The 19332-nt window shown below is 38.7% G+C and overlaps 1 protein-coding gene across 1 annotated transcript in view; it reads right to left on the reverse strand.

Annotated features, from left to right (window-relative positions):
• Nucleotides 1-2666: 2666 nt before the first annotated feature.
• SLC36A4 (solute carrier family 36 member 4) overlaps nt 2667-19332 on the reverse strand; it is a 37519-nt gene continuing 20853 nt past the window's right edge. The window contains exons 9-11 of the mRNA XM_068978192.1: nt 15546-15715; nt 9014-9183; nt 2667-2974 (exon numbers count right to left, since the gene is read on the reverse strand). Of these exons, the coding sequence (XP_068834293.1) occupies nt 2667-2974; nt 9014-9183; nt 15546-15715 (648 nt within the window). The remainder of the gene's footprint in view (nt 2975-9013; nt 9184-15545; nt 15716-19332) is intronic.

Genomic DNA, 19332 nt, shown 5'->3' on the forward strand with positions numbered 1-19332 from the left:
TATGTTTTTCATTTGGCAACACTATGCAAATTGGTCTCTAAGAAAAACTAGGTCTTATTTCTTCACTTGTGGAGAAACCATGCCATTCGAGGAAAAACAGATCCTTTGATAAAAAAGAAAGGTCTGAGAGCCAGTCTTTTGATAAGCTCTGAAACTGGAGAAACTCTTTTGGCTGGAAAGCAACAGAGGTGACTGGCTTATCTCTGAGGTTTTCAGGGATGAATAAAGTTTTCCTTTATCTTCCCCATTCCAATAGTAAAGTTCATAAGACACCTGGTTGGCTTTCCAAAGGTGTTTTACTGTGGTGGCAGATGAAATGCTGAAGTCATTTCAGCCAGAATGCAATGGACCAAAGATACTGGATAAAAAATTTGACAGGTGCAATCACTCTCATTTTTTCAGGTCCCCAAATAAACTCAATAGCTGGTTTGATCAAAGTATCTTCTCTAATAACATTCAGAAAATGTTATGACTCATTAAAAATAATTTTCAAGGGAAAAATATTACCTGATTTTTTTTGCAAATGAAATAAACCATCAAAAACCCTTATATAGAGTGCATTTACATCTACATAGTGTTTCTTGATAGGAACTAGAACTATTCTCCCCCTCTTCCTTTCTGCATTTCAACTTGACTCTGAAAATATACTCAACATTTGTTCACAATATATAAATTAAGATTTATATGTTGCTATGATCAAACATTTGATATTTCACTAAAGTTGATAAATTTCATAAACAAAGGCAAAACTACAAAAATAAAATTTCACACAGACTAGAAATATTATCTGATACAGCTGACAAAAACTCTAATAGTGCTTTGTATTATATAATAGTTTTCAAGTCACTTTATACCAAGTTACATATCTTAAAAAAAATACCTAATTTACTCTTATATTCAAGATTATACAACATTCGCTTCAATGGCAATTACTTTTCCTACAATTTCTTCCACATTTTCCCAACATGACTAAAAGTTCAACATAACAGATTTGACATAAAAGTGTCATAAACAATTATTGGTGATTCTGGATGCAAATGTTTTTTTAAAAGTTTTGATGCTGATGAATTTGTACCAAAACAAAGTTTCTGATATACCTTTAGGATTATGCTCGACTCTATGATGTAAGCAAAAAGTACTTGAAATGACATTTACATACAAAAATAGAGACTATATACATTGCAGTGATCTTGGTGATATCTTTCACCAACCTGACTAAAAAATTCAATGAGTTTTAAATTATGATTTAAAAAAAATGTAAGATTCTCAATTTTAAATTTAACCATTTTCATCTTCCATGCCCACTGAGATTCTTTGTTTTGGTTAATAACTGGGCTTGAAAAATATGGAGGAATAGAATAGAATGCATTTCTCTGGAAGAAGCCTGGAGCTCTCAGTATTTAACAGTTTATTATTGTCTCAATTTTCCCTTGGCTTGACTCTTTCTCTTATTTTGCCCATGTGGAGCAACAGAAGGCTCTGATGAGGAAGGCCATAAGGCCAGAAAGAGGGCACAGGTCCTGTATCATTCCAGGTATCTATTTTTTTTTGTCATTAGGAAAGATGGTACCTACAAACCTAGAAAGAAGAAACAGTAAGGACAGCTAAAGCCACACACAGGACAGCTGTGCACCATCCACCTGCCAGAAGCTGAACCAGCAAGGTGTTTCCATTGGCTCATTAAAGCGCTGCTTCTGCCCCACGGCTGCGCTGCAGGCTTTTCAGAGCTCCCTGACTGTCTGCTCAGGTCACACGCACTCGGCAAACATCATATTAAACCGACTTAACACTAAAGTTGAACTGAACATAATTTATTCTTTTTCTAGGATGTGACGTGAAAGATAAAAAATCCTGGACCAGGAATCCAAAGATCAGGTTCTCTCGATCTCAAGCTGAGTGGTCTCAATCAAGTTAACTTTAACCATCCTGGGGGTATTTATTTCCACAGGTTAAAAAAGGACAAGGTAATTTGTATTTCACAACTTTTAAAGTCTCTTTCATATCTGATTGAAACACTAAGTCAGACTCTTGCACAGGCCCTCTTGATTTGCATTGTGAAGATCAGCTAAAAATAATTCGGTTTGGGGGATTTTCTGACACTTACATCATGGCTAATGAGGGTTTTCTAAACTTCCAAAGGGTAAACATTAAGTATCTGGCTCTCTAATAAAAACACAATTGAGATACTTCTATACTAACATGAACTATACTTTGAAATTCATTAGGGTGGTCAGATTTTACTTGGAAATGGCAACCCATTCCAGTGTTCTTGCCTGGAGAATCCCAGGGACGGGGGAGCCTGGTGGGCTGCCGTCTATGGGGTCACACAGAGTCGGACATGACTGAAGTGACTTAGTAGTAGTAGCAGTATATACCTTCTTCTTTAATTCTCTTAATGCTGAAACCCTGTTCTCTCCTCAACCAGGTGATAAAAGAATAGCATGGAGGTAAAAGAATCTTGGTTGAATCATTTCTGACTGAAAGACAAGTAACAGTATTTCTTTAATTATTTAACATTTTAATTTTTTCGATTTTCAAAACTAAAATTTTTGAAATTGCTTCTAATATTTAAAACCAAGAAATATGTTGTAGCTTATCAGTACTGCCAATGTGTCCTAGTGGTTCTTAAATAATTTCCAAACCGAAGACTCACATCTCTGCTTCTACTATTTCATACCCGATGTAAAACATGTCGAATTCAAATTTAAAGAGGGACTGTGTGGAGTGCTAGTGATAGCTCTGGGAGTAGGATAAATAATTTCTTCAACAGTTACATATGTCCCTAATAAGAAACCAACAACTCCAGTGAACACGATGGAAACGTTCTTCAGGACCATCCATATACTGTAGTGCTCCTTAGAGAACGTGAGAATTTCAACCAGGGGCGGCAGGATCAGGGCCAGCGTGCTGCTGCTCACAGCTCCGACGAAGGAGATCACAATGTCTAACCGAGGAATGAGGATCGCGCCGGCACCTAGAAAATCAAAAATACAAATTTTCCTCATGCAAATATCTAATACCTATGTAAACACTAACTACAGATACTTTCACTACATTAAAATTAACTGATGCAAGTAGGCACTATGAAACTATTGCTTGTGGAAGCATCTGTCACGTTTTGTTCTGAGCTAAAAATGAAAATAAAGAAAGAAACCAAAACACTGAGTGATGTTTCTCAGACTTTGACTTATCATTAGGGTTTCTTACATAAACAACTTTTAATTTTTGCTCTGAGGTTTTGGGTAAAGAATGCATTTTCATTATTCTGCCATTCAGCTCATTCTACAAAGCACAAAATCTGGTCTGGTATGGTATAAACAAATGGTTAAATCAAAGAGAAGAGATAACTATTTCTTACATTAGAATTCCAATTAACCAAAATAGAAGAAACCATGGAAACAGAAAATCATTATTAAGTAAACACCATCAGTAATAACTGTTGCAGGAAAAGTCAATGAAGGATCCTAAAATTAATGGGCAAAAGGCTCAGATGACAAAGAATTTGCCTGCAATGCAGGAGACCTGGGTTGGATCTCTGGGTCAGAAAATCCCCTGGAGAAGGAAATGGCAACTCACTCCAGTATTCTTGCCTGGAAAATCCAATGGATGGAGGAGCCTGGCAGGCTACAGTCCATGGGGTTGCTAAGAGTTGGACACAACTGAGTGACTAACACTTTACACTTTTCTTTTTAATAACAACAGGAAATACCCCTATTAAAAACTCATTAATTATAAAGGGAAAAAAAGAGTACATTTACTGTGGAGACACCTGACAGACACCACTTTAATCAAGTGATCAAAGTTAACATCAGCAGTCATAAGCCATAATGTGATGTACTGAGAAGTGCAAAGCATCACCTGTGGAATTCTTGTTAAAGATGCTTAACTTCAACCGAATCATAAGAAAGCATCACACAAGTCTACACTGAAGGAAATTCTACAGAATTACTGACACTTCAAAGATATCAAGGTAAATGAAGACAAAAAAAGGTAACTGTCAAGACTAGGGGAGACTAGTAGGCCTGACAACTAAATTCAAGTGGGACCTTGAATTGGTTCCTTGATCAGAAAAAGGGAAAACCAGTGAAATCAAAATGAGGTCTACAGGTGAGTTAGCAGCATTTTATCAATGTTAATTTCCTGGCTTTAACTGTTGTATTGTGGTATGTAAGCTGCTAACATTAGAGGAAACAGAGTAAAGAGTTTATGGTAATTCTACTTTCTTGTACAGCTTTTCTAAGCTATTTCAAAATGAAAAGTTTAAAAAAGTATGCACCATTATTGTCAGCAGGATTTTATGCCAAGCTATTGACAAGTTTTCTGCAAGTTTTACAGCACTTTTTTGATCTTATCTTTATCTTACCAAAAGGTATCAACAGAAGGTTTGCAAAAATCGAGACATATTCTTCTCTGAAAGTGAAAGTGAAGTTGCTCAGTCGTGTCCAACTCTTTGCCACCCATGGACTGTAGCCCACCAAGCTCCTCCGTCCATGGGATTCTCCAGGCAAGAATACTGGAGTGGGCTGCCATTTCCTTCTCCAGGGGATTTTCTGATTCAGGGATCCAAATCTAAATTGTCCTTAAATCACTGAATGATTTGTGAACGGTTGGAGTTGCCACCAGAAATAGTAGCTAAGTTTGCTGGCATGCAAGCTGTGACAACTCTATCACCACCGCCACCAAAGATGACTACGTAACCACAGTTCCAGCTGTGAGGCCTCTAATTATGTATGTGTCGGTGTTCCTTTCCTTGCCTTCAAAAGCTATCGGTTTTCTCACTATTCTTTGTCATCCTTCTATTTCTAAGGTTACTTTCCTTTGCTTTTCTTTTCCCTGAATGTTTGTCTCTTACTGAACTTTCTGTGCTGTGTGTGTGTGTGTATAATTTAACTCATGCTCTTTGCAATCAAGTTTCGAGTTTCTGGTCTCCTGGTTTCTTTACTTCTTAACTGTTAGTTTATGGTTTCTCCCTCCCCGTATTCTCTTTGTGGCTCTCGATGTTTTTCCAGGAGGATGTGGGATTAATTTGGAGCCACCACATTTCTTAGAACCACACAATACTACTTACCACTTTTTATTTACATTATTATGAAAGCTAAAATCCTAAAAAAGTTATTTTGAAATCATAAATATAGCTGCACTTCTACAAGACTGAAGTACAATAAATCTTCCTAAGTAAAATAATGTGAAGTTGGAACTCTAAACTAGAAATAAAGTGAATCCTTGTTTAATGGATGTGTGCTATACCATTTTAACACTTCTCTCAAAGGAAGTATAAAGCATGACTCTCAATCACAACAGAACATTTCAAAACCCAATGGCTTTTATCCATTTTGTGAAAAAATACTTATAGTAGATGGCAGTATTTAAAAGGACAACCAGACCAACATGACTACCACCTTGTCATCTAAAGAGCCTTTCATTTTGGAGTCTACTTTTTGTTATTAATGTTTTCCAATAGGCCAAGTTGTTATGAGTAAATCAAATGAAGTATTTTTGGAAAAGCATCTGGAGAAACACTACAATATTTTAGAATTTATTTATTCAGACTAAAATTCCATTTACCAAATGCTTTTAAATCATGAAATTTATCAATTAGATAAAGTCATTCTTTAAATGTTATATAACCAATATATATTTGCTAGTAAAAATGGCTTGAAATATTATTTAATAATGTTAGTAAAGAAGAAAGTGAAATATATATACTTTAGGCAAATGTGACATAGAAGAACTCAAAAATCACAAAAATAGTAAGTCAAAGGATAGCTTGGATAAGGATAGTTTATTCATTACAAATTACAAATATTCACTACAGGATTACTATAAATATGCTGCCCTTTGTCATTTACAGACAGTTATTATGAATATATCTGCTGCTGCTAAGTCACTTCAGTCGTGTCCGACTCTGTGCGACCCCAGAGACGGCAGCCCACCAGGCTCCCCCGTCCCTGGGATTCTCCAGGCAAGAACACTGGAGTGGGTTGCCATTTCCTTCTCCAATGCGTGAAAGTGAAAAGTGAAAGTGAAGTCACTCAGTTGTGTCTGACTCCCAGCGACCCCATGGACTGCAGCCAGGAGGCTCCTCCGTCCATGGGACCCTCTAGGCAAGAGTACTGGAGTGGGGTGCCATTGCCTTCTCCGATGAATATATCTAGTCAGTACTAATTAATCTTATTCAGTATTTCCAAAAACTGTATTATAGAGGAAAAGAATGTATCCTTAAGGTATAAAGTTGTCTCTGACATGGAAAAAAAAAGCAATGGCAAAAAAGGCCCATTTTCTTGCATCTTAATGGTAAAAGCAGATATATCAGAGAAAAAAATAAAATGCTTGATACTGTAACATCAACAACACTGTAGCTTGTAAATCTTTTTTAAAACTTATTTATTTTTAGTTTCAATTGCACTGGGTCTTCATTGCTGCACGCAGGCTTTCTCTAGTTGCAGCACACAAATTTAAGTTGCACAAACAGTGAATGATCCTCCCCACATACCTACTGACTCTAAGATAGAATACCAGGGCACAGAATGGTACTTATTTTCAGCTACTGTGACAACTAAGTTAAATGGTTCTGGTACGTCTTCATAGTATTCTACAAACTACGAAAGATTTATGCTTTATGTAGTCATAGTTTACTAAAAGAAGAAAGCATACTCTCAAATCCAAGGACTTTTCAAATTAGAAACAGTAAAAGGATCAATGAATTGGACAATAACAGAAATAAGTAGTATTTAACATATTTTGTAGGTTCAGTTCAAACAGGGAATTGAAATACTGGTTTGAAATCAAAATTTAGCAGCTTTTTCTACAGGTTTGCCTTTAAAATAAAAGGCATTTATTGCAGTCCAAGGTGGCCTCTGGCCAGTTGCTAGTCACTCTTCTCTCTTACCTGTGTAATGCCTACCTAGCAGGTAAGGATCTACGGGGAACATGCAGGAAGAGCCTGACCCATCCTTTCAAGCTTTCGATTACATGAAGAAGATGCTGTGAAACGGCGATTCAATACTAAATGGAGACTTAGCCATAACATACAACCCAAGCTGATGAGCCCCATACTTTTGCAAGATCTGTCCTGCAGACGTGGACTGAGCACCTGGAAAGGACTATGGGGCCTGAAATGCGCAAACCCAGCTGGGCCTCCACTTCCCCTGCTGGTGCGGTACAGCCTGCTCTACAGACAGGACAAGGTCCCGCCAGCTCTCTACACACCCGTCAGTAGAGTCCTCCCCAGGACATTTTCAAGTGCTTTGGATAACGGATACAAAACAGGTCTGTCATGAACATCAGTTGATTTTAACTTGGAAGGACCTGCCAAAGATTTAAATGAAGGTCAGTGTCCAGAGATGTGTCTCAATGAAGTAGAAGGGCATATGACATGGTCTGTGTTCTCTGTGTCCAATGCATGCTGTAAATATAGCCCTCACATATGGTTAAACAGGCTTCTCTATTTTTAACTAAAAGACAGCAGCAACAAAGAACAGGCTGCAACTCTCGGTGCTCTCTACTCAGCCCTTGAGGAAAAGCCCTGGCTGTGGGGATAAACTCCTGGAGGCAGAGGTGCAGTCTGGTCCTGACCGCAGCAGACAGGGAGCTCAGCATAACAGCAGCCAATGTGCGGAAGTGGGTGAAGTTATTAAAATTCAGTAGCTAACCTTAAAAGGAGACTCGTTCAAATTTCATCAGTTATCCCAAAGATGACAATTTCATCAAAAAAAAAAAAAGGAGACATGCATTCAGAATAGAACTGCCTTACATCTCCTGATAAAAGGACTTTGCCTAAAATACGTCTTTTATTTAGTACAGCTGTCAAACTGTCAATAAAAGTAATGTGTAAAGAATATTCTAAAACATTTTAAAATAATTTTTTTCCTCCTGGGTGTTTCATTAATCATTGGAGTATGGGTTTACTGACTTCTTTCCTCAATGTGATTTCCCTTATTAGTTGACATATTTCATTTAATTAATTGCTTCAAAAAGTATGTCTTATCTACTTTATCTACTTTGCCCAGCTTTGCTGTTTCCTTGAACAAAATATAATACACCCAATTCTTTAAATCTAGGCATAAGCTCCACCCCAAGGTGCTCAATGAAATTTAGAGTTGCCCAGAATTTCTAGTTCTACCATTCTCTAACCTCGAATGGGCCAAGACAGTTACTCAAATCTTCTCTAGAATTCCCAAAGCTGCTTGTCCCCCAATCACCAGTCATCTCGTCCTTGGGATCATCCTAGGCAATCTCCTCAGATAGGTCGGTGTGGCAATCGTCTTTCTCTTTGCAATTATAATAAAAGTGGTGACAACAATGATAGTATTAACAGCAACTTCTAACCACTTTGTTCATATTTTTTAAATGTCTTATCTTCATTTCATAGTTGAGGAAAGAAGGGCTCAAAGATGGTTTGTAACTTAACTAAAGACCCAGCAAGGAAGTGGGAGGCCTGAGTTCTGAACCGTTGCGTCACTGTGACAGTGCCACGGCAAAATGAAGGCCCCTCTCCACGAGTCTCCATGATTAATTCTACCTTGTGGGGCATTTTATAATATGAAACTATAATAAGAGATTATACATACTCCTTCAAACAGTAAGTAAAATAAGCCACTAAAGCTGTTAAAGACCAAAATAGAACAAAACTCATTCGTATAGGTAGTCATGGAGAACTGAACTGTTAAACATACAAAAGTTAGCAGATATAAAAAAACCTCAGGAAACTAGAAAGCCAAAGCAAAATGTTATCAACCATATAAAGAGTCACTTATGCATCTGATTTAAATATACTTATATTTCAATCATGAGCAATATTATTTTGAAAATAATAATTTGGTTACTTGTTTTACGTGTGATAGGATCTGATTTATGATTTTCTTCTCTATCAGTAGAATAACAGAATTTTAAACCAAAATGTATCTAGTTAGGGGAACAAAATTATTTCAAAAATATAAAAAATACACTTTAAGTAGCTTCATTAGAAGAAACTCAACAATAAACATCATTATAAGTATGCAGTGATACTTACAAGTAATAGTAACCAAGAAGGACCTTATTGCAAATTCATAGATATGCTTCCATTTAGCATGAAATCTGGATGTGATCACAGGGATAATTATCTCTGCTGGAACATAGAACTGAATTGAATATGTCACAAAGATGCCGAAGGAATACAGAATTTTCACTGATTGATATAACCTGTTAAAAATTTTCAGAATTTAGTCATTCTTTTATTTCCAGCTTTACCGACATTTAACTAACCAATGAAATTATAAGACACTTAAAGTCTACAACATGATGGTTTGATATACATTGTGAAAGAATTCCCACAAACAGAATTAATTAACAAACACATCCATCACCTCACATATTTGCCTATTTTCTTTTGTTTTGGTGGGAACACCAATTCTACTCTCAGCACATTTCAATCATACTATACAGTAATATCAACCACAGTCACCACATTATACATTAGATGCTCAGACCTTATTCATCTTTTAACCGAAAGCTTGTATCGTTTTACCAAACTCCTCTTTTCCCCCATCCACCAGCCCCTGCCAAACACCAATCTATTCTCTGTTTATCTAAGTCATAATAAACATAAAAGAAATAAAATGAAAATAACCAAAATACAAAGAAAGTTAGATTCATATTAAGACAACGTGCATGAGCAAAAAACAAGACAACATGCATGAACCTGGCGGGCAATATGCTAAGTGAATAAGCCAGGTAGAAAAAGACAAATACTGCATGCTGTCACTTTCCTAAACAGCTGCCAAACAAGAAGGAATCTTATTAGGTCTCCTTCTATAACGTATTCATCCTAGGAGTGAAGAAGGCAGGAAGAGAGCTGAGTAGGAGCAGATGTGAAAACACTGCCAACAGCAAAATTAAGGAAAGAAGGAAGGCCTCGGGGCTAGGAACAATACAAACTTACCATTAAAAAGACCTCAAGGTATATTTCTCACCTTGATGTTTTAAAGTTTAAACATAAATGGTCAAGCTGTTGAAATGTACAAAATAACCAAAAGACTCCTGCTTCATATACTTTGATACATAATTTTGGAGAATTGAATATTTTATCAGTTTATTATTATAGTTCTTTTTTCTAATTATCTTTTAACTTACATGTTTTAAAAATATGATTAACAATATAGCTAAAAATATATCATTACACATATAGGTAAAATAACTTTTCTATTGGTATAAAACAAATTTTATAGGTTAAGAATCTGGTTATTATAAACACCACTCAGGAATATTAATTACATGTAATTACTATCATTTGCTGTTACCCAGAGTAAAAATGGGAAATAAAATGGTCAGTATCTTTTTAGAAGCTGGTATATTTGTTAAGGATCCATCAGACAGTAATACAGAAATCAGTGTTAAAGAGAAGCATTACAGTATTTTAAAGTCAACTATTCCATTTTTATTTTTGTTTCAAGAACCCTCTAATTTCTATGTTTCATATCTATAATTTAGAGCACTCTATTTTTCTATACTCAACTTTCCTACCTGTTTATCAACCTTTGTTCTCATTTTGGTTTTAAGCATGTATCTGTGGTAATTGTCCATATGTACTAATGTTGGCCATATATGCTAATAGTTTCAGAAATTTAATAATATTTACTGTGATGAAAAAAGAAGACAGGCAGAGGAAAGGAAAGGAAAGGCAGAGGTCATTTCAGCCAGGATTCCTAGATATAGGCAACTTTAATATTGGAAGAATATCATTAAGAATTTCTGAGGGCGAGAATGGAAGAAATAGTTCAGAATATGCAAATCTTCTTTATCCTGTTTCCTTATATTTCTCTGCATCTTTATTTACTGTGCCTCTTGGAGATTCCATTCTTGCCTAAACATTTTCATCTCAGGTAACAAATTCCTCAGAGGTCAACTCCCAGATTTCCTGGAAGGATCAATTAAGACAGCTTGATTATCTGCCACTATTTGTCATCTATATTTCCCAGAATATTTAACCTCCTAGTTCCTGTATGCTACAAACAGGAACTCAAACTTAAGATTTTTTTTCTGTTTTGTGGGGAATGTGAAGTCCCAGTTCACTTATCTAGATAAATTAAAATATCTACCCCACGTCTTGCCTGTTCTTACATGCTTCTCTCCGGTTTGGATTTTCCTATCCAGTGTGTGCTTCCAAAGGATTCCATGCGTGAGATGGAAGAAGTCACTTTACTGCTTCTCAGTGTCTGTTTATCTGAAAACTTAATATACCCTTGATGTCTCTTAGGAGAAGAATGTCCGCTATTTGGATTACTCTAGTGGAAATCCTGGAAAAACACTGCCAAAACATCATTCAACTAAGACTAGCAGTTACAAGGGAAATGCCTTCATACCTAGAATACTATTTAATGAACATTTACTAAGTGCCGAGTAACGTGCTATATTACGGAGAGGCATCACAAGCCCAGAGGTGGAGGGTTTCTGTCTCAAGGTGCTCCTGTTCTAGCTCAGAACTGTGAATTTACTTGATTGCTTAGTCGCTCAGTCGTGTCCGACTCTGTGAGGCTCCATGGACTGCAGCCTGCCAGGCTCCAAGAACACTGGAGTCGGTTGCCCTTTCCTCCTCCAAGGGATCTTCCCGACCCAAGGATCAAACCCGTGTCTCCTGTGTCTTCTGCATTGCAGGAGGTCCTTTAACCCCTGAGCCCTCCGGGAGGCCCAAATTACTTTATTATAATCTTTAAAATATACCCTTTACTTCAAAAGCTAAATGCACGACACTGAACAATATCACTCATAACTAGCTTCAAAAGATGATGCCTCATAAGATTGAAGGTGATAAGTGATTAATAACATGGAGTCTCTGTAATCCATACTTGCTTTATTCTGGGGCTGCTCTCTAACTCAACCTTTTATTGTAGGAATACCCCACATGGACTCTGAGACTTTTAAGTCAACGTGGCATCAAAAGCCTTTTACAGCTTCTCATGGCTGGTAGCTGGGCTCCCTAGGCCCCTGTGACAGTTTCAGTCACTGGCTTTCACATCTGAGGCAGGGATTAGGTGGGCTCCTGCTTACATTTCTGGGGACCGAAAAAAAAAAACATGGGCTTCAGGCTGGACACTCCACAGCTAGCCTCCTGTTTGCATTTCCTGAGACAGGAGATAGGGGGGCTCCAGATTATGTATTTACAACCAGCCTCCTCTTTGCACTTTGAAATAGAAATAACAACAGAAACAGGGAAAATAGCCAGGCTATATCTTCTGTGCACACCTTAAGGTAACAGTCACAGCAGAAACAGAGAGGGGCTAAACCCTGTTTGAGTAAAGGATCAAGAGGTCATATATTTCCCATCCTTGGGGCAAGGGAGACACTGAACATGTGCACAAAAGCTCCTTGGGCTCAAAGGAGGGGGCATGCCCCCATAGTATGTGATGCCAAGGCTGCCTGGCATCCACTGGAAAATGGATTCCAGCCCAGGATTGGCGGGCTACAGTCCATGGTGTTGCACATGCCCATGGGGGAGGGTCCTAGGGTAAGTCAGGTGTGGAAAAGGAAACCCGATAATTGGCCCAAAGTAAACAAAGTCCCAGAAGAGCTGCCCTATGTGAGTGCCTTAACTGCCTCTTTGCAGTGCTCTTCGTCGCTAAGGGGGACACCCCAGCCCTGCCCTCCGGGTGTGCATCTCCGCCTTACATCTTTCTCAGCTACACAAACTTTCTCCATTGGGCCCTCGCACTTGTGATTGCGTGTGTCTAATAACAAACTTTGTATCTCTTTTCACAGTTTTTGCCTCCTTGAGAAATGCACTTCAATGGGGGCAAGAGCTTCTAGCCTCTAAGCCTTGCTGATCTAGTGGCTAGTTTCATCCAGGCTACCCAGGTTCAATTTCTGGGCAGGAAACTAAGATCTCGCTTCACATCACCGCTCACTGCTGCCTCTCCAAGATCAATACCCAGCCAATAAAGAGTACATTACACATTCCCTAAACTGCTCAGCCTATTGCCTGAAGCACAGGAAGGGGAGGGAAGAAGGGACTCATACACAGCAATTCAAGATAGGAATCTCTGCAATAACCCCATGATTATCCTAGTCCAGACTTCTCATTTTGGCAGATTATCATTATAAAAGACAACCGCCTTCTCTCCAGTATCCCTCACCCATGGCTAGTATTTTAACTGTCCTAGTTGCAGAAAACTCACTTCCCAATGCAGGAGATGTGAGAGACGGGGGGGTGGGGGAGGGGGTTGATCACTAGGTTGGGAAGATCCCCTGGAGAAGGGTATGACAACGCACTCCACTATTCTTCCCATGGACAGAGAAGCCTGCTGGTCTACAGCCCATAGGGTTGCTAAGAGTCGGACATGACTGAAGCAACTGAGCACACACGCACAGTTGCAACCATAAAGAAATAGACTGTAGGCCAGAAAAGGCATGTCTCCACAAGAAGGTGTTACTCAACAGCAGTTCTCTCAAGGGGAGTATCTTGACTTGCTTTCCTGTTTTGTACAGATTTTTGTTTCCAAGGATACAAGTCTCCCCTCTTCTAAATAAAAAGCAGGTGTCTAACCAGGCTTTCCTGAATAGAAACTATGATCTTGTCAACTAAAAAAAATAGTCACAACCTGAAAGTGGAGAGCTGTTTTATTTGATAGTCTGGTTTTAATTAAGGCTAATAATGAGTTCCTTTCTAACTGGGGAGCCATAGCAATTAGGGAACAAGGCAAAGGTGGGGAGTGGATGCAGAAAAAGGGAAGGATTCATTAGAGCTACTGCAGGGACAGTACCACCCCCTTGAGGTTTAGCTGTGAAAACCAAAAGCATGCCCTCCACCTCCATGCCCTCTGCTACTTCGCCAGGTTCCTAGCTCCCTGGGGAGAGGAGCGTCTCAACCTGACACGCAGGCACTCCCACCTCGGTATCTTCCCCCTTAAGACTTTCTTCAGATACGTTCATGAATAAGGGTAGGGGAGAATTCTGAGATTGTTTCCCCACCTACATCTTATAGTACTTGTAAAATTTACTTATGAATTTGCTTTTAGGATTTAGTCTAAACTTTACTTCAAGTGGAGAAATGTATCATTTTCTTTTCTAGACGCTGTACTATCTTTGAAGAGAAACTAAACTACCATAATTCTTAGCCTTGATCCTCTTATATTAAGCTGTTTGTCGATACTCCATACTAAACTATTACAAAAAAGAAAAAAAGGAGCACTTTTGAAGGAAACAAAATTATATTATCAACTATAAAATAGGTTAATGAAATAAATGCCAAACAACCACATGTCTTGTTTGTAGTCATGTCTCCAGCTTGAAAGAAATGTATAGCACTGAAACGGTTCCATCCTGGAATGCCTTCCTAAATATATCATAGCTAAAGTAAAACTGTAATTAAAAAAAAAAAGAAAACACACTGCATATGTGAGACTTGTGCAACCTGGAAACTACTCTATGTACTTTCTCCCTATCATAAATGGTTCCCTACACACACTTGTTCTAACAACATTTTGGACTCTAATGAGGACCCAGGATTCAAATGCCTACTGAATAGCAATCAAACTCTCATCAGGAAGCCAGTCAAAATATTTAAATTTAAGGTTTCACAGACTTCCATCCAAACAGCTAAAGGAGCAGCACGATATTAGGTCAGCATTTATTCTTTGCATTTATCAAAACTAATGAGTTACTTTCCATTTCATAAATAAGGGAGTAAGTCTACATCAGAATCACTGCCAATATCTTTATTAAATCTCCAAAGATCAATTTCTGGAAAAAGATAAAGACTCTATATATTGCTTCCTTTAGCAGAATATGGTTCTAATATTAAAGAGAATATTAAGATGCACCACACTATTTACAGCTGACCCTTGATCAATGCAGGGGTTGGGGTCTGACCCTGCATATAACTTCTGATTCCCCCCAAACTTAGCTACTAATAGCCTACCACTGACTAGAAGCCTTACTGACAGTCAATTAACTCATATCTTGTATGTTACAGGTACAGCTACATATATTTTATAGATTCATGACATATCTTTTTTATATTTCTAGGCTATGTAGTTTGTGAGTTTTTTCAAATTGTCATGAATCTCAAAAATTTTTCTAACATATTAATTGAAAAAAATCCATATAAGTGGACCCATGCAGTTCAAACCCCTGTTGTTCAAGGGTCAACTGTATAATGTGTCCTGTGTTCAGAAAGGACTGAGGCACATACAGTGTTAAAGCTGACCACTAAAACCTTGAGGGCCATAAGTGATGGGTTATATGATTTTATCAGAAACCCAGAATGTTAGATTTTTGGCAGCAAGGATAAATTTTTTATTAAAGTGAGTCCATATTAAAAGAGTTCATGTTTCACCTGTTATCCAAATTTGGAACAACCTGTAATTTTAATCTTTTAAAAATACGCCCATAAAAATCTGTAAAATCAGATGATCTCTGATGATTATGAAAAAATTTAGATTACACAAATAAAGAAACCACAGTAGAGATTTTAAATGTTTAAACCATAAAACTAAAAATACACCTTTATCATAAAACACTAGTAAATTATAAAATATACAAATTAGGTTAACAAACTCTTGTCTACCTACCACACGTCTTGGGGAAGATTTAAAGTTATGCTGCCTTTGATATCATCGTGGAAACACATATATCCTAAAGTAGCTAATGATACATACAGTGCTGTGACAATCCCCATGCCAATATTCAATGCTTGGGGGAAGCGTTTTGATTCTTTCATTTGATTTTCCAGTGGAAGGACCTAAGAAGAGAATGCAAGTAAATGAAAACAATATAGCATCCTCCTGAAAGGTGCCCAAATTAATCTTTCTATAATATATGCAATACATAATGGTTTATGTATTTTTCTAAATATTACATATTTTTTCAGACTACAGATTTTTTTAAATTCCTAAAATAAAAAGATTTTAAACCAGCTCTTAATACAAAAAACTGTCACGTTTTTTAAAAAAATAAACTTTCTACTTTGGAATAATTTTCGATTCACAGAAAAAATGCAGAGATAAACAGAAGACTCCCATATACTCCTGACCAACTTCTCCTTTTATTAACATTTTCCACAACCAAAGTACATGTGTTACAACTAAGAACCAATATTGGGACATTACAATTAAACTCCAAAATGTATTTGGATTTCACCAGTTTTCCCACTAATGTCCTTCTTCTGCTCCAGGGTCCTGCAGGACAGCACTTGCATTTTGCCATCATGTGTCCTTAGTCCCCTCTGGTCTGGGGCAGTTTGTCGATCCTTCCTTATTGTTGATTACCTTGACAGTTTGGAGGAGCATGGTTATGTAGTTGGCACACTGCCCCTTTATTAATCGTCTGATGTCTTCCTCATGGCTAGATTGGGATTATAGCTTTCAGAAAAGTACACCATGGAGGTGCGATGCCCTTCCTATCATACATGCTGTCAACATGATTTATCGTTGGTGAAGTTCATTTTGATTCCCTGGTTAAGGTAGTGTTTGCCAGTAAAGTTCTGCTTATAAAGTTCTTTCCTTCCTCCTCCTCATACTCTATTCATTGGAAGTAAATCACTACAGGCAGCCCACACTCCAGGGACTGGGGGGATTAAGTTACAACTCCTTGAGGATAGTATCTACATAAGCTATTTGGATATCTGCCCTATGTGCTTATTTATTTAATCACATATTTGCATTCATAGGGATTCATATATATTTGTTTTATAGTTTACTACTGCTTATTTTGTTCTACTCTCATTCCAGCTTCGGTCATCATGAATTCTATCAGGTGAGGTCCTCTGTCCTTTTGACGTGCATCTGTTCTTTTGGTTTTTGAGCACTTCCGTACTTTCTGGCAGGGCTTCCCAGCTGGCACTAGTGGATAAAGAATCTGCCTGCCATTGCAGGGCATGTAAGAGATGAGGGTTCAATCCCCGGCTCAGAAAGGTCCCCTGGAGAAGGAAATGGCAACCTACTTCAATATTCTTGCCTGGAAAACTCCATGGACAGGAACCTGGCAGGCTAAAGTCCATGGGGTTTCAGAGTCAGACATAATTGTGCAACTAACACACACACAAACATACTCTCTGGCACTACAATATGCTCCAGATATACCTTGAATTTCCTTGCTTCCATCCTGTAATCAGCCATTTCTCTGAAGAACTTCTTTTCCTTTGCTGGAGAATCACGATCTGGGCACTAAGCCGGCTCAGTGCTCCTGGGTGCCACTGCTTTCCGCTCTCTCAGCAGACAGTGTTAGTAGGTACACGCACGCATACTGACCCAAGTACACACATCTACAACTGTTTCTCTATCTATCCATCTGTATCTGTTGTCTGTCAATGAGATGAACGTGTTAAGTGTGAAAGTCGCTCAGTTGTGTCTGATTCTTATGCGACCATGTGGACTCCTCTGTCCATTGAATACTTCAGGCCAGAATACTGGAGTGGATAGCCTTTCCCTTCTCCAGGGGATCTTCCCAACCCAGGAATCAAACCCAGATCTCCCACATTGCAGGTGGATTCCTTACCGTCTGAGCCACCAGGGAAGCCCCAGTGAGATGAGTAAGTATTTACACTATGGGGGGGGGGGCTAATTTAAAAGTTTAATTTGTAGGCAAATTTTTGGAGGTTTTGGGCATACAAATTTTACACTAAGTAATAATGAGTATTTACTAAGTGCTTACAGTGTGCCAGGTATTTTTCTAAAAGCTTTGCATGTAGGATCTCACATAGTCCTCACAATAACCTCATGAGATAATAACTAATGTTATCTCCGCTCTTTGAGTGAGTTAGGTCAGTCCATATGAAAACTGTGAGCGATTAACAGAAAACAGAAGAGTGCACGAGTCATATGCTCAGAGAAAACCCAGACTGAAAGGGGAAGCTCAAGTCAGGGGTGGCGCCAGTTCAGGAAGGAAACAGGCACTACGGAGGCTCCATCCGCGTGAAGCAGCGCCGCCTGTTCCTCACATAACCTCACTTACGGAGCTGATTTGGGGAAAGACAAAAAGAAGACTCAACACGTCTTAATTGCTGACTGGAATGGGGAAACCAGGGACACAGTGAAAAGAAATACTCCAGTGTTTCAACTTTGAGCGACCAAAAGTAAAACTAAAAGAAATACAGAAATGAGGAAGTGAAACTGATTTTATATAAAAAAGCAAAAGTATGTGTCAGACTTCAGAGTTGTTGAATCTGAGATGTCAGAGGAACAACAGTTAACTGGAATAGCTTAACTACGGCTTACTAGTTAAAGCAGAAATGAAAATCTACAATTATGGCTCTAACAGGGATAAATGGAGCTTCCAAGAATTAGTAAGAATTCTGTAAAGGAGAATTCAGAGAGAGCAGAAACCCAACTAAAATTGCATAAAACTGTCTCAGTTCTATTTTGTCTATGGTTCATACAAACAGAAGTTTATCAGTGGTTCTGCTCCCACACCAAACATCAGTCTATGAAACATAAGCTATGGCCTTTCACTGTTCAGTTGCTAAGTCGTGTCTGACTCTTTGCAACCCCATGGACTGTAGCATGCCAGGCTTCTCCATCCTTCACTACCTCCCTGAGTTTGCTCAAACTCACATCCATTGAGTCAGTGAAGTCATCCAACCATCTCGTCCTCTGTTGCTCCCTTCTCCTCCTGCCCTCAACGTTTCCCAGCATCAGGGTCTGGGTCACTGGAGAAGGACCCAGTGGTCCAGGGAGAAGTGAAGTGAAGTCTCTTAGTCGTGTCCAACTCTTTGTGACCCCGTGGACTGTAACTTACCAGGCTACTCTAACCATGGGATTTTCCAGGCAAGAATGCTGGAGTGGGTTGCCTTTTCCTTCTCCAGGGGATCTTCCTGACCCAGGGATCGAACCCAGGTCTCCTGCATTGCAGGCAGATGCTTTACCATCTGAGCCACCAGGGGGTCCAGGGAGAAGGGGATGGCAAACCACTTCAGTGTTCTTGCCCTGAGAACCCCATGAACAGTATGAAAAGACAAAAAGACATGGTCTTTTGACCAAGATCAAATGTAGTATGGGGGCTTCCCAGGTGGAGTAGCGTCAAAGAATCCATCTGCCAACACAGCAAACACAAGAGATGCAGGTTTGATCTCTGGGTCGAGAAGATCGCCTTAAGTAAGAAATGGCAACCCAGTCCAGTATTCTTGCCTGAAAATTTCCATGGACAGAGGAGCCCAGCAGCTTACAGTCCATGGGGTCACAAAGAGTTGGACATGACAGACTGAGTGAGCACACAAACAGCAATATCCTCTTTTGCCCAAATCCATACATTCTAGGCTTTCAGTGAGTGGGAAGCATCTTTTTTAATTTCTGGCCACACCACATGGCATTTGGCATCTTATCTCTCCAACCAGGGCCCAAATCTGCACCCCCTGAACTGGGA

This window comes from Capricornis sumatraensis, chromosome 8 (assembly GCF_032405125.1).
Source record: "Capricornis sumatraensis isolate serow.1 chromosome 8, serow.2, whole genome shotgun sequence".
NCBI classification, from domain to species: domain Eukaryota; kingdom Metazoa; phylum Chordata; class Mammalia; order Artiodactyla; family Bovidae; genus Capricornis; species Capricornis sumatraensis.